The sequence below is a fragment of the Anarhichas minor genome, unplaced genomic scaffold (genome assembly GCF_050575085.1).
Source record: "Anarhichas minor isolate MPS153535 unplaced genomic scaffold, ASM5057508v1 ptg000018l, whole genome shotgun sequence".
NCBI classification, from domain to species: domain Eukaryota; kingdom Metazoa; phylum Chordata; class Actinopteri; order Perciformes; family Anarhichadidae; genus Anarhichas; species Anarhichas minor.
In genome coordinates, this window is record NW_027466464.1 from 13,915,678 (window position 1) to 13,941,763 (window position 26,086).

At 46.8% G+C, this 26,086-nt stretch overlaps 3 protein-coding genes and 1 long non-coding RNA gene across 4 annotated transcripts; 3 read left to right on the top strand and 1 right to left on the bottom strand.

The window, feature by feature from the left end:
* The first annotated feature begins 472 nt into the window (after positions 1-472).
* On the top strand, positions 473-11,050 carry LOC142953078 (protein NLRC3-like). Its single transcript, XM_076095148.1, has 5 exons — positions 473-485; positions 2,060-3,863; positions 3,955-4,128; positions 9,720-9,910; positions 10,050-11,050. Exons 1-5 carry the CDS (start codon positions 473-475, stop codon positions 10,592-10,594), a joined length of 2,727 nt encoding a protein of 908 aa, XP_075951263.1. The 3' UTR covers positions 10,595-11,050.
* Positions 11,051-11,511: 461 nt separating this feature from the next.
* On the top strand, positions 11,512-14,076 carry LOC142952836 (H(+)/Cl(-) exchange transporter 4-like). The gene is made up of 6 exons (XM_076094812.1): positions 11,512-11,710; positions 12,283-12,437; positions 12,520-12,619; positions 12,711-12,898; positions 13,005-13,127; positions 13,199-14,076. The coding sequence occupies exons 1-6, from the start codon at positions 11,683-11,685 to the stop codon at positions 13,343-13,345; spliced, it is 741 nt and encodes a 246-aa protein (XP_075950927.1). The 5' UTR covers positions 11,512-11,682; the 3' UTR covers positions 13,346-14,076.
* LOC142953079 (bifunctional epoxide hydrolase 2-like) lies at positions 14,005-18,640 on the bottom strand. The gene is made up of 15 exons (XM_076095149.1): positions 18,347-18,640; positions 18,147-18,269; positions 17,992-18,051; positions 17,645-17,746; positions 16,842-16,920; positions 16,650-16,684; positions 16,334-16,360; positions 16,129-16,214; positions 15,930-16,041; positions 15,490-15,564; positions 15,364-15,406; positions 15,169-15,271; positions 14,754-14,823; positions 14,580-14,660; positions 14,005-14,490 (listed from the first exon to the last, which is right to left on the bottom strand). The coding sequence occupies exons 1-15, from the start codon at positions 18,590-18,592 to the stop codon at positions 14,344-14,346; spliced, it is 1,389 nt and encodes a 462-aa protein (XP_075951264.1). The 5' UTR covers positions 18,593-18,640; the 3' UTR covers positions 14,005-14,343.
* An 895-nt stretch (positions 18,641-19,535) lies between these two features.
* On the top strand, positions 19,536-24,631 carry LOC142952851 (uncharacterized). The gene is made up of 3 exons (XR_012954733.1): positions 19,536-19,651; positions 24,335-24,413; positions 24,519-24,631. It is a non-coding gene; the product is annotated as an uncharacterized LOC142952851 (long non-coding RNA).
* Positions 24,632-26,086: the final 1,455 nt, after the last annotated feature.

The window sequence follows — 26,086 nt, forward strand, 5'->3', positions numbered from 1 at the left end:
AGTACATTATGGTCCATTTAGAGTCAAACAGACCATAAAGCAGGGGATGCTTTAGGGCGGGGCTACACGGTGATTGACAGGTCTCTACAAGAGACATATACGGCGTCTCTACGTCACTCCTCCTCAGTCCAGATATGATCACTTCCTGTTCACTGGTTGCAAAAAAAACAAAATGATGACGACGAAATAGCCAAACTTGAGGCTTCAAAACATCAGTCCACAAACCAATGAGAGACGTCACCATGACTACGTCCACTTCTTATATACAGTCTGGAGTCGTTCCTCTTCTTGGGTACCGGGACCTTTTTGAGTCCGAGGCTCTGGTTCCAAACCTCCCTGGTGGTGTGGAACTAAATAATAGCATGAGAACACTAGCTGGGTAGATAAAAGGGACGAAGAGGCACCGCTACAACTTTAATATCGTGACACTCGTTCTCCCAGAAAGACGACTAATGGAGCAGAAATCTGATTGATGAAAGATCCGGGTATTTTCCTCTGAAATCTTGACTCGTAAGTCCACTTTCATAGGAATGAACGGGGCGCTGTCTCCGAACGCTGTATCCAGTTCCCTTAATACAGCGGTTCCCAAACTTTTTAGGCCACGCACCCCACCCCCCCACCCCCCTCACCTTAAAAAAAAAAAAGCAACAGAGCCTATTTATAGCCGCATAAAAATCGGACCAATGAGAGAACAGTTTGCTCGCGCGTGGCGTTTGTTTACAAGATAAAAAAGACAAAAAAACTTCCTGCACCGTGCCTTCGAAAAGGTAACGGACGTACACCAGAAGATTGGCCAGATTGGCCACATCTGTAGACTCGTCTACTTGCAGAGAGTAAAACTCACTCTTCTTCACGCGACCGACTAATGTAGCCAGGATGTCTTCGGACAAAGCATTGATGCGGCGCGACACAGTGTTGTTGGACACCGGGATCATGTCCAACTTGTTTGCTTCTCTCTCTCCAATCATACATTCCACCATCTCTTTGGCAGCTGGCAAGCACACGTCTTCGGCGATTGTGTGAGGTAGCCCCTTTCTTGCTATTCTGTGACCAGATATGAAGCCCGTAGTGTGTTTTTTGTAGACCCAACACATGAATGAGACTGCAGTTGTTTTGGGCTGTTTTGTAACTCCAATTTCGATATAAAAAATGTAAGGGGCTTTTGACTTCTGGTTGAGGTACGCATTGGCCTATAATTCTCCACATCGGAAGAGTTGCTTTCTTTAAAATAGGGTTTAGTCTTTTATGTCTTTCTAACCCTGGTTTGGTGCAGTGTTTTAAGGTGTTTTTACACACGGAACTACAAAGAAATGCAGCCGGGACAGTGGGATCAGCAGTACGGCCAAGACTTTACTGTCTGGAGGAACCGTCTTTGTGTTGGTCTCTGTGTGGACAGACACAATGTGAGCTGATTCTTCATGATTCCTCCACAGAGAGGACCAGGAGAGCTCAGAGGTTCCCAGAGGTCCATCTGCCCAGCAGCATCAAACACACCTGGACTCCATATTTATGGTCTGTACCTGTACAACTACTTTTACATCCATTGTGTTCACAATCATCTCCATGCTGCACTTTGTAGACCAGTGGATTGTCAGCCTGTCCAACATGGATCTGATGTTTGGTTCCATGGTTTTAGTTTGTGTCATTCATAGAATATTCTGTTCCAGCTGCTGGAGGAGAACATCGTCACTTTTGTGAAGAACGAGCTGAAGAAGATCCAGAAGGTTGTGAGTTCAGATTACCCAGAATGCTTAGAGAGTCAGAGGGAGGATGAGGAGGTGCTGGACGGTAAGGATGAAGAGCAGAGGAGGAGCAGCAGAGAGGCATTTGAGAAGATCACACTGCACTTCCTGAGGAGAATGAAGCAGGAGGAGCTGGCTGACTGTCTGCAGAGCAGTAAGAGGATTTCTCTAAAGATTTAACATGCTGGATAAATGGGACGTTTACTAATGTCTCAAGAGATGGACCAACATATATTCATAGACTCATTCTTTGAGGAAATGACATGTTGAAATCTATTCTTTGACTCATTGATCTTCTTTGTTGTGTGTTCATTCAGGACTTCTTGCTCCAGTTTGTCAGCGTGAACTCAAATCTAACCTGAAGAAGAAGTTCCAGTGTGTGTTTGAGGGGATCGCTAAAGCAGGAAACCCAACCCTTCTGAATGAGATCTTCACAGAGCTCTACATCACAGAGGGAGGGACTGCAGGGGTCAATGATGAACATGAGGTCAGACAGATTGAAACAGCATCCAGGAAACCACACAGACCAGAAACAACCATCAGACAAGAAGACCTCTTTAAAGCCTCACCTGGAAGAGAGGAACCAATCAGAACAGTGATGACAAAGGGAGTGGCTGGCATTGGGAAAACAGTCTTAACACAGAAGTTCACTCTGGACTGGGCTGAAGACAAAGACCACCAGGACATACAGTTCACATTTCCATTCACTTTCAGAGAGCTGAATGTGCTGAAAGAGAAACAGTTCAGCTTGGTGGAACTTGTTCATCACTTCTTCAGTGAAACCAAAGAAGCAGGAATCTGCAGGTTTGAAGAGTTCCTGGTTCTGTTCATCTTTGACGGTCTGGATGAGTGTCGACTTCCTCTGGACTTCCACAACAATGAGGTCCTGACTGATGTTACAGAGTCCACCTCAGTGGATGTGCTGCTGACAAACCTCTTCAGGGGGAAACTGCTTCCCTCTGCTCGCCTCTGGATAACCACACGACCTGCAGCAGCCAATCAGATCCCTCCTGAGTGTGTTAACATGGTGACAGAGGTCAGAGGGTTCACGGACCCACAGAAGGAGGAGTACTTCAGGAAGAGATTCAGAGATGAGGAGCAGGCCAGCAGGATCATCTCCCACATCAAGACCTCACGAAGCCTCCACATCATGTGCCACATCCCAGTCTTCTGCTGGATCACTGCTACAGTTCTGGAGGATGTGTTGAAGACCAGAGAGGGAGGAGAGCTGCCCAAGACCCTGACTGAGATGTACATCCACTTCCTGGTGGTTCAGTCCAAACTGAAGAAGGTCAAGTATGATGGAGGAGCTGCGACGGATCCACACTGGAGTCCAAAGAGCAGGGAGATGACTGAGTCTCTGGGAAAACTGGCTTTTGATCAGCTGCAGAAAGGCAACCTGATCTTCTATGAATCCGACCTGACAGAGTGTGGCATCGACATCAGAGCAGCCTCAGTGTACTCAGGAGTGTTCACACAGGTCTTTAGAGAGGAGAGAGGACTGTACCAGGACAAGGTCTTCTGCTTCGTCCATCTGAGTGTTCAGGAGTTTCTGGCTGCTCTTCATGTCCATCTGACCTTCATCAACTCTGGAGTCAATCTGCTGTCAAAAGAACAAAAAACCTCCCGTTGGTCTGTAGTCTTTAGAGACAAACCTGAACTAACACGTCTCTACCAGAGTGCTGTGGACAAGGCCTTACAGAGTCCAAATGGACACCTGGACTTGTTCCTCCGCTTCCTCCTGGGTCTTTCTCTGCAGACCAATCAGACTCTCCTACGAGGTCTGCTGACACAGACAGGAAGTAGCTCACAGACCAATCAGAGAACAGTCCAGTACATCAAGGAGAAGATCAGTGAGAATGTGTCTCCAGAGAAAAGCATCAATCTGTTCCACTGTCTGAATGAACTGAATGATGGTTCTCTAGTGGAGGAGATCCAACGGTCCCTGAGGTCAGGACGTCTCTCCACAGATAAACTGTCTCCTGCTCAGTGGTCAGCTCTGGGCTTCATCTTACTGTCATCAGAAAAAGATCTGGACGTGTTTGACCTGAAGAAATACTCTGCTTCAGAGGAGGCTCTTCTGAGGCTGCTGCCAGTGGTCAAAGCCTCCAACAAAGCTCTGTAAGTACGCTTTAATAATCAATAAAGACTATATTTCAACAGGAGAGACGATATAAAATAACATATTACTTGTTTTCTGTTGCTTCTTCAGACTGAGTAGCTGTAACCTCTCAGAGAGAAGCTGTGAAGCTCTGTCCTCAGTCCTCAGCTCCCAGTCCTCTAGTCTGAGAGACCTGGACCTGAGTAACAACGACCTGCAGGATTCAGGAGTGAAGCTGCTGTCTGCTGGACTGGAGAGTCCACACTGTGAACTGGAGACTCTCAGGTCAGGATTAATTCACCCATTCAACTGTTATATTACTATCATACTATATGACTATTTCAAATCAGATTTACATAAGATGATAAACTGCAGACCTGCGTAGGAATGTGTCAAAGGACCTTTAATCAAACGTTAGCTTCTAGACCAGACCTGGGCATTGTACGGCCCGCGGGAGGTCATTGGGAAATTAGGAATAAAACGTAAATAAGTGTACATCATGCACAGAATAGAGCTGCATTGCTTTTATTTTGAAGGTGACTTTTGTTGGTTTTTTTCTTCTCAATTTACGTATGTTAGTGAACGTATGTGAGCAGCAGCGTCGCTACAATAGGCTCGTTCGACTTAAGCCAGGCGTGCGCAGAATCGATCACCGGCGATCGGCGCACAATGCATGCTGGGTAGATTTGCGTCCGACTTGCTCTGACGTCATGAAAACGTGCTTAACGATGATCTCACGTGAGCGGGGTGGCCGCAGATTTTAGAGCCAGGTGCTGCAGTTGCTCTCCACTGACTGCGTGACCCCAGGGCATGATGGGAAACTTCTTGCTGTCTTCGGATCAAAGAGCTGATTGGCTCTTCGATTTTCTTTAGTGGAAAATGTGGGCGACCGTGGCTCACTGGGTTAAGAGGGTTGTCTGGTGCCCACAACGTCGGCTGTTCAAGCCTTGTCCTTTGACGTGTCATCTGTCGCCTGTCAAAGACAGCCCACTGCTCCCCATATATAGGGACGGGTCAAATGCAGAGACAAATTTATCCGGATTTAACAGGATAAATATAGTATAAAAAAATTTAAATCCAAATTTTCTGTCTAATTGTAATACTTAACGCTAGATTGTTGGCTATTAGTCTCATTTTGTGCAATAACAATAATAATATATAAGGTTATTTATTTAGCATCTGTAAATAAAGATATTTATTGAGAAAGCCTACATCCTACTTGATGTCAACATGTTCTCAGTCAGAGCACTGAATGTGTCCATCGATTAATGATTGTGAAGCATCACAACACGTATTAAAAGAAAAGCACAATTGTCACTGATGGAAACTTGCAGCGTTGCTTCTCCTCCGTGTGGAGCCTGTTTATGTAGCTGTGATGTTTGGACTGTTGGTTCAGTTTTTTTATTTCTTAACTTTACGGTTGTATGATTTAGAAATGACGCTATCTTCACATATATTTATTTATATAAATGTTTAAATAAATATGACATCCAAGAACTAAAATATGCCCGATCTTATATCCTCAATTATAATAATAACATAGTTAAATATATGAAAAGACATCCAAACTTAAAGTCCAGCAATTTTGGGGTTAAGTGTCTTGCTCAAGGACACATCGACATGCTCCTAGAGGAGTCGGGGATCGAACCGCCGCTCCTCTGATTGAAGGACGGCCCTGCGCTCCACTTAGCCACAGTCGCCAAAGATCAGTTCTAGACTGTGGCTGTGTGGCTTATAGGTCGGCGTCTAAAACCTTGTTGGGAAAACTGGATGTAATACAAGTGTCAACAATATGTAGCGGGGTCTTTAAAATAACATCTGTGCCGGCATTGCAGGTAGAAATGGGGGAAATGCTGTTGGAGTTGAGAAGAATCCAGATCATGATGATATATTGGGTCAGTTTACATGTTTCAGGACATAACAACCATCCAACAATAAGTGCTATTGAGCCATGCTGGGAACATGACAACAGGCCAACACAGAGCTCTGGTTGGGTTGTTCAGAAGAAGGCTAGTGAATTAGGTTATAGGAGTTATTCTCCAGCTGTGGTCCAGCTGTTCCTCTTTGGTTACTGCCACAGCCTGGAATAGATCTTGACCTCCTTGAACTGATGAGAGATGAACGTTGGGGAAACTGTAAGATCTTTAAGTCATACATCAGTTACCACAATTAAATACAGATTTATGGATCTAAAGACCCTAAAACTGGTAGAACAGCAGCAGCAGCAGTGATCCCAGAATTCCATTATGAGTGTGGGAAGAGCCTCAGTGATGATGTATCTGTGTTTACATGTGAGATGATGGCCATAGAGTTATTGTGTTACAGTGGGTAGAGGAGGTCAGGCCAGAGAGAGGTGATTGCATCAGACTCATATATGCTAACGAGTTTGACATGTTGCCACTCCAGAAGCAGAGAGGATTTACTGTTTGAAATACTACAATCATTTTTAAGAATCCATCAAATGCGGATAGCGGTTCATTTAGTGTGGGTCCATGTTGGAGTCGATGGCAATGAGAAGGCGGATAAAGCAGCAAAAAGGGCTTTGAAGAGTGGGAGAAATAACGTTAATGTAAATATAAGTAAGTCAGAAGCTAAAGTGGTGATTAAGGGACAAATCAAAAAGATATGTCAGAACAAATGTAATAAAGGGAGTAAAGGAAGATATGTGTTTAAAGAGGAACCATTGGTTGGGAGCAGGATCTAGTGGACCAACTAGAAAAGAGGAGACGATTATGACAAGACTAAGGAACGGCCATACTGGTCTGAACAGTTCCCTCTGTTATTAGAAAGCATAATAATGTTTCATTGTCCTGTCAGAGGTACGAGTCAGAGAGAGAAGTTTAGAAAAGAAGGTCTAAGAGAGATTAGAGAGAAAAATATCATTAATGTACTAAAGAAAAGCTTTAGTGACAAATGTTGGAAACTTTTTCTGGAATATTTAGAGTCAACAACACTAATGAATAGAATTTGAGAAAGAAATGTATTATTATTTATTTTTTCTATTTTATTATTTATTTTTTTCTATATGTGTATATATATATATATATTTATTTATATACATATCTTTATTCATTTACACACATATGTATATGTATGTGTGTGTATATATGTATTTCCTCTCGTGTGGTTGTCGTCTTAGAGTCCTTAGTCCACTCCACATCAGTGGGAGGCGGTAATGCACCGAAAGCTGTTTGCCAACCGCCAAAAGAAGAAGAAGAAGAAGAAGAAGAAGAAGAAGAAGCAGCAGGCGGCTGAAAACGGTCCGACTTGAACGCAGTTTTCTGTCAACGCCCCTTTCTACGTCCGCCTGCTCTCGTCTGCTTTCCAGGCGAGGTGCAGTTCATCTCGAACGAGCCTAATGTGTTGGTGAACTGAGTTTATGGAGATGTGAGTTAGCTGTTAGCCCTCAAACATGTCAGCCTGTGTTAAAAAAGAGAGACTGACACAGAGTGTAGAGTTTTAACAAAACATGGACTTTAAAGTGTGTTTTACTGAAGTCAAAGGTAAAGCCGTGTGCTTAGTTTGTGGAGAACAAGTCGCAGTGTTGAAGGATTACAATTTGAATCGTCACTACGAGAGGAAACACGCGGAGAAATACGAAACATTGAGTGATGCAGAGCGGACACGGACGTCTGAGGCTTTGCTCGCTAAGCTGCTAAAGCAACAAGGCCTTTTTACCAAGCTTCACACATCCAGGGATGCAGCCGCCAACACCAGCTTTGTGACGTCACACAACATTGCAAAAACCAGTCAGCCATTCTCTGATGGGGAGTTTATCAAAGAGTGTTTGGTGGACTCTGCTGCACTACTAGGCCCCCAGAATAAAGAGGCATTGGAGAATGTGCAGCTCTCCAGGCGCACCGTAACGAGGAGGATCGAGGACATCGAGGGACATCTGGAGCTTCAGCTGCAAAGAAAAGCAGACCATTTCCAACTCTTCTCCTTGGCTCTGGACGAGAGCTGCGATGTCCGCGACACAGCAAGTTACTCATCTGTGTAGGTGGGATAACGAAAGACTTGGTGATTACAGAGGAGCTGCAGCAATGCAGTCAATGAAAGGGACGACGGGGAGCGATGTGTTCACGGAGGTAGATGCTTCCACAAGCTGGGACTGAAATGGGACAAACTGGCATGCGTCACAACCGATGGTTGTCCAAATCTGACGGGGACAAATGTCTGACTTTTGAAGCGGATGCAAGATAAAGTGACTGAAATCAACCCAGAGCTGAACTGTGTATGTTTGCATTGTGTTATACATCAGCATGTGTTGTGTAAGTCAGTGCTCCAACTTAACCACGTTACTGATGATGTAACTAAAATAGTTGACGTCATCAGGGCACGAGCATTGAATCACAGACAGTGTGTTGCACTCTTGGAGCAGCATGAGACTGAACACAGTGACAGAGGCTCACACACAGCTGTCAGTGACTCAGCCTGGGCAAAGTGCTTCAAAGAGTTCAGGACCTGAGAGCAGAGATTCAAGAGCTCTGTGAGAAGAAAGGCAAGAACATCCCAGAGCTCTCTGATGTAAACTGGATCACAGATCTTTCATTTGCTGTTGATGTGACGGCACTAATGAATGATCTGAATACCAAACTGCAAGGCAAGGGCCTCTCTGCACATGACATGTAGCCTGGTGAAGGCTTTCATGACTACGTTGCAGGAAACACTCTCACCCACCTGCACACCCTGAAAGAAGCCACACCATCAGTTGAACATCTCCACAGGTATCATCCATGTTAGGGGCACTGCATGCTGAGTTTAAGGCCATTTCAAGACTTCACAACAGCTGAGAGTGAAACATGATGTCTTCTCCTTCACGTGCAGTGTGGATGATGCTCCCAGTGATGTTCAGCTCCAGCTCATTGACCTGCAGTCTGATGCAGGACTGCAGAGCACTTTAAGTCAGTATCACTGCTGGATCTATATTCTTCTCTCAAAGAGGAGAACGTTCCACACATGAGGAGGCATGCTCAGGAGATGCTGCTTCTCTTTGGATCGACCTCCATCTGTGAACAAACATTCTCTGTGATGAAGTTGAACAAATCCAGATCCAGATCCTCTCTCACTGACATCAGCTGTCAGCTGTCCTTCACATCTCAGCTCACACATTCAGCCTGACTTCAGTCACTCGTTCAAGCCCAACAAAGACCAGATTTCTGCACTGAACTGACAAACAGAAAGAGGTCATTTGTATAGTAATAGTTATAGTAATAAAAGTACTAATTAACAGCAACATGATCCCCGTCAGTGTTCTACTATTATATATGGATATTACAAATGTATATGAGTTTGGATTATTGCTGCTGCAGATGTTTACGGTGGAGCTCATTTTAACTCTTTTATACTCTGTTGGTCAGTTTGTGTAGTTAAAGGTTTGAAACATTATAATGTGCAAAGTAACTAGTAACTAAAGCTGGCAGACTAATGTAGTGGAGTAACAAGTACAATATTTCCCTCTGAGATGTAGTGGAGTAGAAGTACAAAGTTGAATAAAATAGAAATACTCCAGTAAAGTACCTTGAATCTGTACATGAGTACAGTACTTCAGCACATATACTAGTTACATTCCACCACTGATCATAACATTTACTCTCACCACTCACAGCTCATCAACACCAAACAACACACTGCTTTATATAAAGAGGTGGAGTAACACTGAGCAGGACTGAGTTCAGTCTGTTGGTCCGGCCCTCCACAACAGGCCCTGTTCCTCATGCGGCCCCTTGGGAACAATAGTCGCCCCCCTGCTCTAGACTCAGAATTACCTTCCAGCAGGATGTTCCAGGTTGATCCTAAACTTGTATCTGAACTAAAGATGGACCAGAACGTACCGCCACATGTTCACAGAGGGTTCTTCTGTATGTGGTTTGCAGGCTGTCAGGCTGTCTGGTCACAGAGGAAGGCTGTGTTTCTCTGGACTCAGCTCTGAGATCCAACCCCTCCCATCTGAGAGAGCTGGACCTGAGCTACAATGGTCCAGGACTGAGGCTGCTGTCTGACCTCCATACTCCCATCAGGGTGGAGCCTGCTGGAGACCGATGGTTGAGACCAGGTCTGAGGAAATGTAAGTGTTTATTTAGATTGATCCATGAAAACAAAGCATCTTCAAACTGTGACATCACTCATTCACATCTCTGATGTCATCATCAAACAGATGATAGATGAATAACTGCAGCTGTATTGTGTCTTGTTCTCTCCGTCAGATTCCTGTGAACTCACACTCGACACAAACACAGTGAACAGAAAACTCAAACTGTCTGACAACAACAGGAAGGTGACAGGTGTGGAGGAGGTTCAGTCATATCCTGATCATCCAGACAGGTTTGACTTCTATCCTCAGCTGCTGTGTAGAACTGGTCTGACTGGTCGCTGTTACTGGGAGGTCGAGTGGAGAGGAGGAGTTTATATATCAGTGAGTTACAGAGGAATCAGCAGGAGAGGAGACAGTGATGACTGTGTGTTTGGGGGGAATGATCAGTCCTGGAGTCTGTGGTGCTCTGGTGGTGGTTACTATGTCTGGCACAATAAGACAAGAACACCCACCTCCTCCTCCTCCTCCTCCTCCTCCTCCTCCTCCTCCTCTGGTAGAGTAGCAGTGTATGTGGACTGTCCTGCTGGCTCTCTGTCCTTCTACAGAGTCTCCTCAGACACACTGATCCACCTCCACACCTCCAACACCACATTCACTGAACCTCTGTATCCTGGCTTTGGGTTCTGGTTCAGTCCTGGTTCCTCAGTGTCTCTGTAGGTCTGTGGGTGTCTGAACCATCATAACATGCGGTGAAATGTTAATAATCTAACAAAGATGAGTTAATAAGTCTGCTCACACTAATAATGCTCGTGATCAGTTTCTTCCTGAGCTCTTTGTGACATTAAAGAACATAAATATGAAGATCAGAAGCAGTTCAGTGCTGCATCATCTTCTGTTGAAGGAGTTCTTCATGTGGAACTGTGTACTCGTGTACTTTGAGTTCACAGAAACTTTCTCTGTGCAATGAACCAGTTGTTGAGCAGATCACAGTGACTCTAATCTGTCTGTTATTATAATACATGTGTTCATCACATGATTCATATTGATTGAAATGATCAGTACTTCACATTGTAAACGTGTACTTCTACTGCTTTAAAGATGGAAGCTGTATTTCATGAAGTACCTTCTGTTTTTGTATTGGATTATGGTTTTGGTCTCAATAAAAGTACTAAATGTGTGTATTTGTGTATTTGTTGTCTTCCTCAGAACTACTGCGATGATTAAAGAACCAGTTAAGATTTATGAATATGATGAATATCTGATAACATGAATATGTATTTAATGAATGTACCCAATGAACCAGTACACCAGTACTACACCTCAGAGGTACATGTAGTACTTTATACTGTACTACACCTCAGAGGTACATGTACTTTATACTGTACTACACCTCAGAGGTACATGTACTTTATACTGTACTACACCTCAGAGGTACATGTACTTTATACTGTACTACACCTCAGAGGTAACTCTCTCTTTACTTGTAACAGAGTATTTCTACACTGTGGTATTTGTACTTATACTTTAGTAAATGATCTGAGTAGTTCTTCTACCTCTGTCCATCACACCATCTTTACAATAGACGATCTACAACGTGAGCGTGAGGCTGAGCAGGTGCATTGTGGGAAACGTGAGTGTGAGGCTTAACAGGTGCATTGTGGGAAAAGCAGTCTATGACGCCGTCTGTTTATTTCTTGACGTTTAACGCCTCTTTTCTCTGTATATTTAAGCTAAAATGTGAAACGTAGCCGACATTAAACACGGTACTGATTCAAAGGACACATTCTCCACCTGTAGTCGTCAGGATGGACTGTAACATGGAGCCTGGTGACGGTAAGAAGACGACTTTATGGAGCTAACTGACGGATATAGCGTTAGCTTTACATGCTAACACAGCTAGCCGTGTCTGCAGCGTTCAGCTGTGTCTTCTTCTGCAGCTGTTGTGTTGTTCATGAACCGTGAGACTGTTTAAAGCTGCTGTTCAGCATCAGTGTCACGCTGCAGAGTTGTGCTCCGACGGTGGCTTCCATTGTTATTTATTATTTAATTACAAGAAACATAAACAACAACAAGAGGACGACAAGAGCAGTGATACAGGCCAGCTACCATCATGTAGTGTGTGTGTGTGTGTGTGTGTGTGTGTGTGTGTGTGTGTGTGTGTGTGTGAGATTAATAACTATTGAATTATTGCTTTTCTTTCAGTTAATGCTGAACGTTTCTAGCTGCAGCTCCTTCAGAACGTTTCTCTGTTTTTAGACTGTTGGCTGGAACAACAAATACATTTCTTTGATATTTCATTGACTGATGAAGAGAGTAAATATAAAAGTGTGTTCATCACGAGGTACACGCTGTGCAGCAGCAGATATTAAAGTGGAAGGTAACGATGAACACTTCCTCTCTGCCAGGCGGCAGCAGTGCCACGCCCACAGAGGAGATGAACGGAGCTGGAAACTTGATGGATTTCCTGGACGAGCCTTTTCCTGACGTGGGCACGTATGAAGACTTCCACACCATCGACTGGCTGAGGGAGAAGTCCAGAGACACGGACCGCCACCGCAAGGTGTGACCAGGTTCTCCACATACCCTCGTGTATACGTAGGAGTATTCATCAGCTGTAAGTACTCTCTGTGCTCGTCTACCAGATCACCAGTAAGAGTAAAGAGTCCTTCTGGGAGCTGATCAAGAGCCTGCTGGACGCCTGGTCGGGATGGGTGGTGATGCTGCTCATCGGCCTGCTCTCAGGTCAGTCAGGAGGGACCAGGACGCGGAACGTTCCCCAACAGATCCCTCTCAAAACATCACGTCTCACTGGGGAACGTTGTGTCTTCTGCAGGCACGCTGGCCGGAGTGATCGACCTGGCGGTGGACTGGATGACCGACCTGAAGGAAGGCGTGTGTCTGACGGCCTTCTATTACAGCCACGAGCAGCGCTGCTGGACGTCCAACGAGACGACTTTCGATGACCGGGACAAGTGTCCTCAGTGGCAGAAATGGGCCGAGCTGATGACGGGCCACGCCGAGGTCAGACCACGGGAACACGAGGAAGCACACGTTTGTAGAGAAGTCTCACTGTGGAGCAGCGTTTGACGGGCGGAGAGAGGATCGATGTGTGTTTGGTCTCTTTCAGGGAGCGGGGGCGTACGTGTTGAACTACTTCCTGTACGTTCTGTGGGCGCTGCTGTTCTCCTTCCTGGCGGTGTCGCTGGTGCGAGTGTTCGCTCCGTACGCCTGCGGTTCAGGAATCCCAGAGGTGAGAGAAGCGCTGACGACGGGTCACGCAGCTCTCCGACAGGCTCCAACAGTTGTGTGTTTGTTTTGCAGATCAAGACGATCCTCAGCGGCTTCATCATCCGGGGCTACTTGGGGAAATGGACCCTGCTGATCAAGACGGTCACCCTGGTTCTGGCGGTGTCGTCGGGCCTCAGCCAGAGGGCCCTCTTATATCTAACATTTATATCTAACATTTAACAGAACTTGTTTAACTTAAAGCGTCGTTCAAATGTTGACTTTAAAGAGAAGCCAGATGAGCATCATTGAGGCTGTTTGTGTTTCAGATGGAGAGGATCTACGAGCACATCATGCCGGCCTGGAAGAAGCTGTTTAAGGAGAAGAAGCTGTGAACACTTCTCCTTGTGACCACAGGAGGGCGACACTGTGCAGGAGTTCAAGACGACGGTTATGAGATGAAGAGATCATATTTGGGGTTTTTTTCTTGAAATATTGTCTAATATTACAGACATTTCATCTAAATGTCTACTTTGACTTTTTAATATATTTATTCCACGATTGTTCAGCATGAAGTCATAACATTTCGAAATATTAAAGTCATTTTTTAGAGAAAAGTTCATAATATTTACTTGAAAGTTTAAGTCTCAAGATAAACTCTATAATATAAAATATGTTGTCAAAACATTTTGACTTTTTCCTCAAAATATTTAGACTCTGTCCGTGTGCTGCATATTTAATCACCGTGTCTTTAACCAAAGATAAATGCTACATAATGCTAAGCTAATAAACAGAAGCTACAGCTCACCATCAAACGCTTCATGACGTCGTTGTTTCAGTAGAAGTTCACACAAACCTTCATCTTTGTTTGCAGACCGATGGAATGTCTCCAGAATCAAACAAAGAGTTTAACAGAGTTTTATTGTCACAGTTGTCAAATCTCCACTTTACAAATAAAGTGATCTTGGAGCCGTGTTCTGTGTTTCTCTCATTTAGTTTGTCAGAATCCACCATGTGAGTCCTTCTGGTCCGTGTCTCGTGTGTTCATGTCGTCTCCTCCACATCTAAACATCTGAAGTTCATATCTGACTTATTGATGATTCTTTCCTTTAAAGATCACATGAATGGTTCATTTGTCTGATCGACAGTCTAAAGCAGCTCAACGTAGCATTCACAATGATTTATGTTCTTTCTGATATGTTTATGACTTCATATCATCATGGTGTCTGGCTCCGCCCCCCTCACAGTTTGGGGGCCACGTTGAGGCCTCCGGCCTCCTTCAGGGCTCCATTGAGCCATGAGATCAGGATGCTGTTGGTCTCCTCCGGCCTCTCCATCTGAGTCCAGTGTCCACACTCCTCCAGGTGGGCTCTGCTCAGGTTCAGCATCTGCAGTCATTTACAATAATCCATATTTAATATAATCTACCATCACAACGGTGGGATTAGTAGTTCTTTGGGGGGTTTGTTTTGCTCACCTTGTCCTCCATTCCTTTGGAGAAGGCCGGCAGCAGCACCTGGTCTTTACCGGCCGTCACCATCAGAGTCGGCATCAGCAGCTGACACACACACACACACACACACGTGTATTTATATGTACATGTATTCATATATGTATTTCCTGTGTGTGTGTGTGTGTGTGTGAGACGAACCTTCTCAGCGGGACGAGAACACATCCACCTCCAGTTGGCCTCCATGTTCCGGTACCAGTTCAACGGCCTCCTGTGGAACAGAGCAGCAGAAGGACTCGCTGTGAAGACACGTGAAGGTCTCTGCACCACAACTCTCACACCGAGTCCCTTTGTGGGACAACATGTCCACGACAACTCTCACACCGAGTCCCTTTGTGGGACAACATGTCCACGACAACTCTCACACCGAGTCCCTTTGTGGGACAACATGTCCACGACGTTGATCACAGCTTTAACTGCTCTCAGTGATTCACTTTACATGAGTCATGAGTCATGAGTCAGCAGATAAACACAGTTCATGGTTCATTATAACGTGTTCGGTTCTTATTGTGTTCAGATGTGTGAGGGTTGACTTTAGGTGACAGTGACCTCTGACCTGAAGCCTCGCTCTCCGTACTGGCTGACGTAGAACTGCAGGTCGGCCTCCGTCAGCATGCAGCTGCGCTTTATCTGCTGCGGGAGACCCACGAACAGACCCCCTACACACACACACACACACACACACACACAGTCAGGACTCTGTGTGTTATACGTATATATATATATAAACATATATGTGTTCATGCTTCACCTCGAGCACAGACTCCTCTGGTGCTGACAGCCGGACGCTTCTCCTGAGAGACAAACGTGTTTATTGTCGTGTTTCATATCTTTAGTGATCACGTGACTCGTGTTCCTCGTGTGTGAGTCTCCTCACCGCTTCAGCGCTGCTGGAGAAGAAGATGTTGAACGTTCTCTCCAAGTCTTCCTCCAGCTCGGCCTCTGCTACGCCCTGACACACACACACACACACACACACACACACACACACACACACACACACACATACACACACACGTTTTAAACTCCTTCATATACAAGTCCTGTACAATGAATACCTCTGAGGTGTAGTGCAGTAGAAGTACACGCTGTACACAGACTCACAGGTGTTTGGAAGTACAATGAATACCTCTGAGGTGTAGTGCAGTAGAAGTACACGCTGTACACAGACTCACAGGTGTTTGGAAGTACAATGAATACCTCTGAGGTGTAGTGCAGTAGAAGTACACGCTGTACACAGACTCACAGGTGTTTGGAAGTACAATGAATACCTCTGAGGTGTAGTGCAGTAGAAGTACACGCTGTACACAGACTCACAGGTGTTTGGAAGTACAGCTGGTAATCAAAGACGGGAACATTCTTGAGTTTGTCAGCAGGACTCACTGACGGGTCCACAGAGAACAGAGGAGTGTTCAGAGACGCTGCAGCCCTGCACACACAACAACCAGCACGTTGTACTACTATATACACATATATATACACACATATATATATATATAAAGTACTGTGTGTGTACCTGACTCTCTCAGGGAAGTACTGAGCCATGCTCCACACCAGGGCGCCGCCCCAGTCGTGACCCACCAGGGTGACCTGAGGGATCGCCTGCAGAGACACGACATGGAGTACAAGTACAAGTACAAGTACCAGCATCAGGTAGTACTTCTGTTTATGGACCAATCACAACTTTATACTTCATATTCATCAGTGAGTCACTTACTCACCATTCTGTCCAGAAATGTGATTAAATCCTGAAGAAAACATTCAAATTATTACAACATCACTGGATGAGTACAACGACATGTATTTATATATATATATATGTATATTTATGTGTATATTTATTAAATGTATGTCTTTATACTTCATGATGAACATGAAGCTGCATTGGTGTCACAATAACAAGTGCGTCTATGAAGCGATATCGATCTTTATGAAGCTGAAGAAGGTTTATTATACTTCATAACGTTTCATCCTGACTCCTCATGTGTGTGTCTTTGAATACTTGTGTACTTGTACTTCATGAAGTGTGTGTCGTACCTTACAGAGCTGCTCCTGAGAATATTCTTCTACGTCTGTCGGAGGAGAAACACACAAACGTCTTCACGTCAGAGTTCACTGGTTCACTGTTAAACTCTCTACTTGAGCTTCACTCTGAATCTGTTTCACTGAGATGGAACATTGTGAATCAACTGAAGGAGCTCTGAAGGAGCTCTGTGATTGGACGATCACCTGGGGGCGCTGTGGAGCCTCCGTAGCCCTTCATGTCCAGAGCCAGCACCCTGAACCCGGCTGCTGCCAGGGCCGGGATCTAGAGAGAGGGGGGGTGGGGGGGAGAGAGGTGGGGGGGGGGGGGGAGAGGGGGAGGGGGGGGGGGGGAGAGGTGGGGGGGAGAGGGAGGAGAGAGGGAGTAGAGAGAGAGAGAGGGAGGAGAGAGAGGTGGGAAGAGAGGGAGGAGAGAGAGAGAGGCGGGGAGAGAGGGAGGAGAGAGAGAGAGGCGGGGAGAGAGGGAGGAGAGAGAGAGAGGTGGGGAGAGAGGGAGGAGAGAGAGAGAGGGAGGGAGGAAGAGAGGGAGGAGAGAGAGAGAGGCGGGGAGAGAGGGAGGAGAGAGAGAGAGGCGGGGAGAGAGGGAGGAGAGAGAGAGAGGTGGGGAGAGAGGGAGGAGAGAGAGAGAGGCGGGGAGAGAGGGAGGAGAGAGAGAGAGGCGGGGAGAGAGGGAGGAGAGAGAGAGAGGCGGGGAGAGAGAGAGAGGTGGGGAGAGAGGGAGGAGAGAGGGAGTAGAGAGAGAGAGGGAGGGAGGAGAGAGAGGTGGGAAGAGAGGGAGGAGAGAGAGAGAGGGAGGGAGGAGAGGGAGGAGAGAGAGAGGTGGGGGAGAGGGAGGAGAGAGGGAGTAGAGAGAGAGAGGGAGGGAGGAGAGAGAGGGAGAGAGAGAGAGAGAGGGAGGGAGAGGAGAGAGAGAGGGAGGAGGTGATGGTCACTGTGACTCAGGGAGCATCATCGTTGTGCTCGCTGGGTGTCAGCAGGACGCTTGTTACCTGGTACCTCCAGGAGTACCAGCTCTCAGGGAAGCCGTGACACAGAACCACTGGAGGACCTGAACCCATCTCCACGTAATGAGTCCTCACACCAGGCTGAGACACACACACACACACACACACACACACACACACACACACACACACACACACAGAGGAATTATTCAGAGTAATGTCACAGGAACACATAATACATAATGACTCCACACATCTGAACCGTGTCACATTCTGCCGCTGCCTCTATGAAGCATTAACTGTAGAGGGCAGTGTGCATGCTGCCTCCTCCTACATGTGTGTGTAGCACACTACACAGTGCGCTCCATAGTGTGCTAGGACTGTGTGGAGACGTATCCATGCGACACGTCATCAGGGCTGCAGGATGGTGGAGGACTCTCTGCTCCCACAGCCTGAAACACACACACACACACACACACACATGGGAGGACTTATGTCATCCAAGCGATGACTTCCATCCACGTTGCAGAAGAGCTCCGGTCCACACCTGAACTCCAGTGAAGCTGGCCAGTTTGTTCAGAGCGTCCTCCAGGTTCTCCACCAAGATGGCCTTCATCCCGGCTCCCTCTGCGGCCGCCACACCTTCCTCATCCGCATCCAGCCACAGAGCCTGAAATGACACCCACAGGGTGACGGTGCTGAGCGCTCACACACACGTCTAAACGCCGCCGCTGTGCCGGGGTCTACCTGCTGTGATGTCACTCCCAGGTGCTGCAGAGCAGAGCGGAACGAGGCGGGCTCTGGGACCCTGTGACCTGAGCGACAGGACTGGAGGACCAGGTCAAAGTGGGCCCCCAGCTGAGAGAGGAGGCGGGCCGGACCGCCTCCAGCGGCGACGTCATCTAGCCAGTGATTGGCCAGGACGGCTGTCAGTAACCCTGATGGGATGGAAGGAAGTTTACCAGCCTGAAGCCACCGGCCTCTCTTCTTCATGTGCTACGGAGCAGCGTGAGGGACAAGAATAAGAACACACACGCTTCTGCACTTTCAGAATAAAGACTAGAATAAACTTGATGTTTAAGATTAAAGTTGAACTTTTGAGAATAAATCAAACTACTGACACAAGTACTGAACGTTGGACTTTACTTGTGCATGTGTGTGTTTGTTTCCTCCTCAGACTGAATAAAGGAAGTGGACGTAGCCGTCGCCATTTTGGCTTTTGGCAACCAGTGAACAGGAAGTGACCATATTTGGACTGAGGAGGAGTGACGCCGACGTAGAGACCTGTCAATCACCGTGTAGCCCCGCCCTAAAGCATCCCCTGCTTTATGGTCTGTGTGACTCTAAATGGACCATAATGTACTAAATGAACATCATGCTGTATTGAAGAAGACTTGAAACTAGAGATTGAGACCATAAACTCATGTTTACAATGTTTACTGAGGTAATAAATCAAGAGAGAAGTAGAGTCATTTTCTCATAGACTTCTATACAACCATATATACATATATATATATATATACACATATATATATATATATACATATATATATATATATATATATATATATACATATATATATATATATATATATATATATGTATATATATATATATATGTATATATATATATATACATATATATATATATAAATATACATGTTGGTTGTTTTAGTTCATATGGAGATCACAGACTCTTTCAGTCAGCAGAGAACTGAAGGAACATGTGCGTCATTTATAACAGTAGAGATTAATGAATAAACACAAAACTAAAGCCAATAATAACTGGAGGATAACTTCTGGTTTGGATCGTGGTTCAGAGTCTGGAGTTCATCTCTCAGCTTGTTGTCTGCTGGTCAACAGCGACACCTTGTGGCCTCTTGTGGCCTCTTCCAGCATGAAGTGTCCAATTAAGTGAAGGTGCAATCAAACCAGGAAACGTTCAGACAGGTAATGTGCATGAAGGCTGTTGGGTTTGGACCTGCGGACACAGAGAGAAACCCAGTCCACCTCCCCGGGGATGAGAGGCTCCCACTGGGCCACACAGGAGAGGTAACTGCTCATGGACTGTTGTTGTAGAGCGCGTTTCTAGTGAGGAAGAAGAGAAGAACCGTGTTTTTAAAGGGAGAGCAAGAGGAACAGACCACAGAGATCTACTCTGTTGTTACTACGTGGCATTGTCCAAAGACTCATCATGTTAGATAATAAACCTGTGATGATGACAATGTTTAGAAATATGTCCGTGTCCTTGTTTCAGCAGCTCATGTAAAGCTCTTTATTTCAGATTTAGGACTGTTTGAGTTCACTGACGTCACTTTGACAAAACTGCGCTCAACTCAGCAGACACGTGACTGTTAGTGCGCCTATAAGGAGTTTGCAAAGTTAGCGGAAAGATTAACGTGAGACAACATCCGGTTTCCAAAATAAGATGTCAACGAAGCGAGAAAGTTTTAACGTGAGACAACATCCGGTTTCCAAAATAAGATGTCAACTAAGCGTATATATAAATTGCATAATGTGGAAATAAGATTAAATTAATTATATTAACATTAAGTATAAAACATGTTACCTGCATCTCGTGAGTTAAAGCTACATTGTGGATGAAGTGTCTTTATTCTTTGATTTGAGGATTGATGAAAGATAATTAAATGAATAATATCTGACTTACTGATATGTATTTGTTCAGGACATTTCTGACCACATCCAAACAAAAATCAAACATCTTAACTTTCCCAATTAAGATATTTTATGAAGTACAAACTGAACTGAAATTGTACCTTCAAATATCTGGTGCTATAAAAATATTCTTCTCAATAACTGCAGACAATGACTGATGTGTATGTGTTCAGGCCATCGTTGACTCACCCAGACTGACAATCAGACATTTTACTGTAATAAGAGATGTTCCAAAGTCAAAGTCTAAAGTCTTGAAGGTGCTGTCAGAACCTTATCAAATATAATCACACACCTCTTTTCTGAAGATAAGGAATGTATGAAAAAATGTAAGATGTTAAATATAAAATAATAAAAAGACTCAACTTTGACCTCTGAAATGCGCATGTCTGCCATTTTCTTCATCATCACATAGAAAAAATAAAATAAAACTCAAACAACCCTCATGATAAGCCGCCCACGGACTTCAGCCACCTCGCCCGGACCAGGGAAACCGGGGCACCCTCCCGGAGCCAGACCCAGGAGGGGAGCTCGTTGGCGAGCGTCTGGTGGCCGGGCCTTCGCCCATGGGGCCCGGTCGGGCTCAGCCCGAATAAACAGCATGGAGCAGCCACCCTGTGGACCCACCACCCGCAGGGACAAGCATCGGGGTCGGGTGCAATGCAGACCGGGCGGCGGGTCAGGCGGGAGGCCTGGGCGAGCCGATCGCCGGCAGCATAGACTAGCTCTAGGGACGTGGAACGTCACCTCGCTAGCGGGGAAAGAGCCAGAGCTGGTGCAGGAGGTGGAGCGATACCAGCTAGATATAGTTGGACTCACCTCCACACACAGCACTGGCTCTGGAACTAAGCTCCTGGAGAGGGGTTGGACTTTGTCCTTTTCCGGAGTTGCCCAGGGTGAGAGGCGCCGGGCGGGAGTGGGGATACTCACGAGCGCCCGGCTAAGCGCCGCTGTGTTGGAGTTCTCCCCGGAGAACGAGAGTGTCGCCTCCAGGGTTGCGGGGAGCAAGGCTCTGACTGTGGTTTGTGCTTATGCACCAAACAGCAGTTCAGAGTATCCGGCCTTCTTGGAGTCGGTGGGAGGGGTCCTGGAAAGGGCACCGCCTACCGACTCCATAGTTCTCCTGGGGGACTTCAACGCTCACGTGGGCAATGACGGAGAAACCTGGCGGGGGGTGATTGGGAGGAACGACTTGCCCGATCTGAACCCGAATGGCGTCTCGTTATTGGACTTCTGTGCTTGCCACGGTTTGGCCATAACGAACACCATGTTCGAACATAAAGTGGCTCATAAGTGTACCTGGTACCAGAACACCTTAGGCCGGAGATCAATGATCGACTTTGTAATCGTATCATTAGATTTGCGGCCGTATGTCTTGGACACTCGGGTGAAGAGAGGAGCAGAGCTGTCAACTGATCACCAACTGGTGGTGAGTTGGATCAGATGTCAGGGGAACCGGTTGGAAAGACCCAGCAAGCCCAAACGTGTAGTGAGGGTGAACTGGGAACGTCTGGCGGAGGACCCTGTCCGGGAGGTCTTTAACTCCCACCTCCGGAAGAACTTCTCACACATCCCGAGGGAGGTTGGGGACATGGAATCCGAATGGACCATGTTCAAAGCCTCTATTGTGGACGCGGCCGCGAGGAGCTGTGGCCGGAAGGTCATCGGTGCCTGTCGTGGCGGCAACCCGAGAACCCGGTGGTGGACACCGGAGGTGAGGGAAGCCGTCAAGCTGAAGAAGGAGACCTTCAAGGCTTGGTTGGCCCAGGGGTCTCCCGAAGCAGCTGACAGGTACCGGCAGGCCAGAAGGGCTGCAGCTGCAGTGGTCGCGAATGCTAAAACTCGGGCATGGGAGGAGTTCGGGGAGGCCATGGAGAAGGACTTTCGGTTGGCCTCAAGGAGGTTCTGGCAAACCATCCGACGGCTCAGGAAGGGAAAGCAGGGCTTACCCCAGGCTGTTCTCAGCAGGGGGGGAGGGGGGGAACTGCTGACCCGGACAGGGGACATCGTCGGGCGGTGGAAAGAGCACTTTGAGGAACTCCTAAACCCGACCAACATGTCCTCTGCAGAGGAGGTAGCGCCTGAAGATCTAGGGAGGCTCAGCCATGTCCCTGGCAGAGGCCGCTGAGGTAGTCAAAAAGCTCCTTGGTGGCAAGGCGCCGGGGGTGGATAAGATCCGCCCTGAGATGCTGAAAGCGCTGGACATAGTTGGGCTGTCCTGGCTGACACGCCTCTTCAATGTCGCATGGGGGTCGGGATCAGTGCCCATGGACTGGCAGACCGGGGTGGTGGTTCCCATTTTCAAAAAGGGGGACCGGAGAGTGTGCTCGAATTACCGGGGTATCACACTACTCAGCCTCCTGGGGAAGGCTTATGCCAGGGTGCTGGAAAGGAGGCTCCGACCGTTTGTCGAACCTCAGATTCAAGAGGAGCAATGCGGATTCCGTCCCGGCCGTGGAACAGTGGACCAGCTCTTTACCCTCGCAAGACTACTGGAGGGGTTCTGGGAGTTTGCCCAACCAGTCTACATGTGCTTTGTGGACTTGGAGAAGGCTTTCGACCGGGTCCCTCGGGGTTCTTGTGGGGGGTGCTGCGGGAGTATGGGGTGCCGGACCCATTACAACGGGCGATCCGGTCTCTGTACGACTGCAGTAGGAGCTGTGTCCGCATTCTCGGCAATAAGTCAGACACGTTCCCGGTGGGTGTTGGCCTCCGCCAGGGCTGCCCTTTGTCTCCGGTCCTGTTCGTGACTTTCATGGACAGGATATCTAGGCGCAGCCTGGGGGTGGAGAACGTCAGGTTCGGGGGTCTCGGGATCGCCTCTATGCTGTTTGCAGATGATGTGGTCCTGTTAGCCTCCTCGGATCGTGACCTCCAGCATTCACTGGGGCGGTTTGCAGCTGAGTGTGAAGCGCCGGGGATGAGAGTTAGCACCTCCAAATCTCAGGCCATGGTGCTCTGCCGGAAACCGGTGGATTGCTCCCTCCAGGTGGGGACGGAGTGCCTACCTCAAGCGAAGGAGTTCAAGTATCTCGGGGTCTTGTTCACGAGTGAGGGTAAGATGGAGTGGGAGATCGACAGACAGATCGGTGCGGCTGCAGCAGTAAAGCAGGCGCTGCACCGGACCGTCTTGGTGAAGAGGGAGCTGAGCCGGAAGGCAAAGCTCTCAATTTACCACTCGGTCTACGTTCCTACCCTCACCTATGGTCACGAACTCTGGGTCATGACCGAAAGGACAAGGTCGCGGCTACAAGCGGCCGAAATGAGCTTCCTCCGTAGGGTGGCCGGGCTCAGCCTGAGAGATAGGGTAAGGAGCTCGGTCATCAGGAGGGAGCTTGGAGTCGAGCCGCTACTCCTTCGCGTTGAAAGGAGTCAGCTGAGGTGGTTCGGGCATCTAATTAGGATGCCTCCTGGAGGTTTTCCAGGCATGTCCAACTGGGAAGAGACCCCGGGGAAGACCCAGAACACGCTGGAGGGATTACATCTCCCAGCTGGCCTGGGAATGCCTCGGGATCCTCCAGAATGAGCTGGAACATGTTGCCGGTGAGAGGGAAGTCTGGGTCAGCCTGCTTGGCCTGTTGCCACCGCGACCCGACCCCGGATAAGCGGAGGAAAATGGATGGATGGATGGATCTCTGTTGTGCAGATGTCCTGATTTACTTTTTTAATGTACAAATGTTAGACTTTTACTTTGAAAAATCTATTGTTACAGTAAAAATTATTCTTTTTTGTTGGGTTGTAATCAGACTTGTCTTGAACACATATGCATCAGTTATAGTTTAGAATTATTGAGAAAATACTTTTATCACACTTAAAATATTAAGAAATGTACCTGTTTCTCTACAAATGTATGATTTTTGCTTTGAAATATCTCTTAATTGGTACAGTAAAAACGTTTGATATTCAGAATGGGTGGAGTCATCGATGTCCTGAACACATACAGTATACATCAGTCATTGTCTGGAATTATTTAAAAAATCTGTTCTTATAGCACCTCAAATATTGTGTTATTAGCCTTTTTGTCCTAAACATTAGTCATTGTTTGGAAAAATATCTTTGTAGCACCTGAACCTGGACCTGAACCTGAACCCAGCTGTGGGTCCTTAAGGAGTGACGGGTCCATGGAGGAGCTATTTGTAACGTAAGTCAGCATCAGTTAGTCACAAAACAAGTGAAAGAACAAACCTTCTTAAAGTAGAAACTGCACACTGAAACTTCTCTGGTGGTCTTCCTCTCTGTCTAACAGGGACTTCAGGGAACCGGACCCTGAACTGGACTCTGATCAACCTGAACCCAGCTGTGTGTCCATGAAGAGTGACAGGTCCAAGGGGCAGCCGCTGTGGTTCAGAAACAGTCGCCAAACGCCCAGGTAATTAATCATCCAGGGAACCAGTGGAACGTTCATAAACGCCTCTATTTTCACCTGCTTTATATTAAAAACACTGCTTTTATTCTCTCGACCGATTGGTAACAGAAACTCCTTCCTGCTTCTAAAGCCTCTAAAAAACTAAGTCGTGATTACGTCATTTTCTGGGGCGCTAAACTAAGTTGTAGGCTCCTTCAAACTGGCTCGTTTGCCACCTGCTGCTCTTTAAAGTGAAGGGTGCTAGCCTCGAAGTTAGCCACAACTTTGGATCGGGCAGTCATATAGCGTTTACCCCGGAGGAAATGTCAAAAAGCACCAGGTGCACACCTGCATTCTGTCTAGTGTCCACCAGGGGGCAACTCCTCTGGTTGTATAGAAGTCTATGAGAAAATGACTCTACTTCTCTCTTGATTTATTACCTCAGTAAACATTGTAAACATGAGTTTATGGTCTCAATCTCTAGTTTCAAGTCTTCTTCAATACAGCATGATGTTCATTTAGTAAATTATGGTCCATTTAGAGTCAAACAGACCATAAAGCAGGGGATGCTTTAGGGCGGGGCTACACGGTGATTGACAGGTCTCAAATAGACCATAAAGCAGGGGATGCTTTAGGGCGGGGCTACACAGTGATTGACAGGTCTCTACCAGAGATGTATACGGTGTCTCTACGTCATGACGACTACGTCCAGACTACGGGACCTTTTTGAGTCCGAGGCTCTGGTTCCAAACCTCCCTGGTGGTGTGGAACTAAATAATAGCATGAGAACACTAGTTGGGTAGATAAAAGGGACGAAGAGCCACCGCTAAAACTTTAATATCGTGGCACTCGTTCTCCCAGAAAGATGATGAATGATAGAACAGAAATCTTTCAGTGTGAAGAGCTTCAGACTTTCATCTTCTTGTTGATAGCTTCTAGTCTTCCAGCAGCTTCTGTAGCTGAAGATTTAATAAGTGGATCTCCTTCTCTGGTGGTCTTCCTCTCTGTCTAGCAGGAACCTCCTGGAACTGGACTCTGATCAACCTGAACCCAGCTGTGTGTCCATGAAGAGTGACAGGTCCAAGGGGCAGCCGCTGTGGTTCAGAAACAGTCGCCAAACGCCCAGGTAATTAATCATCCAGGGAACCAGTGGAACGTTCATAAACGCCTCTATTTTCACCTGCTTTATATTGAAAACGCTGCTTTTATTCTCTTGACCGATTGGTAACAGAAACTCCTTCCTGCTTCTAAAGCCTCTAAAAAACGAATTCGTGATTACGTCATTTTCTGAGGCGCTAAACTAAGTTGTAGGCTCCTTCAAACTGGCTCGTTTGCCACCTGCTGCTCTTTAAAGTGAAGGGTGCTAGCCTCGAAGTTAGCCACAACTTTGGATCGGGCAGCCATATAGCGTTTACCCCAGAGGAAATGTCAAAAAGCACCAGGTTCACACCTGCATTCTCTCTAGTGTC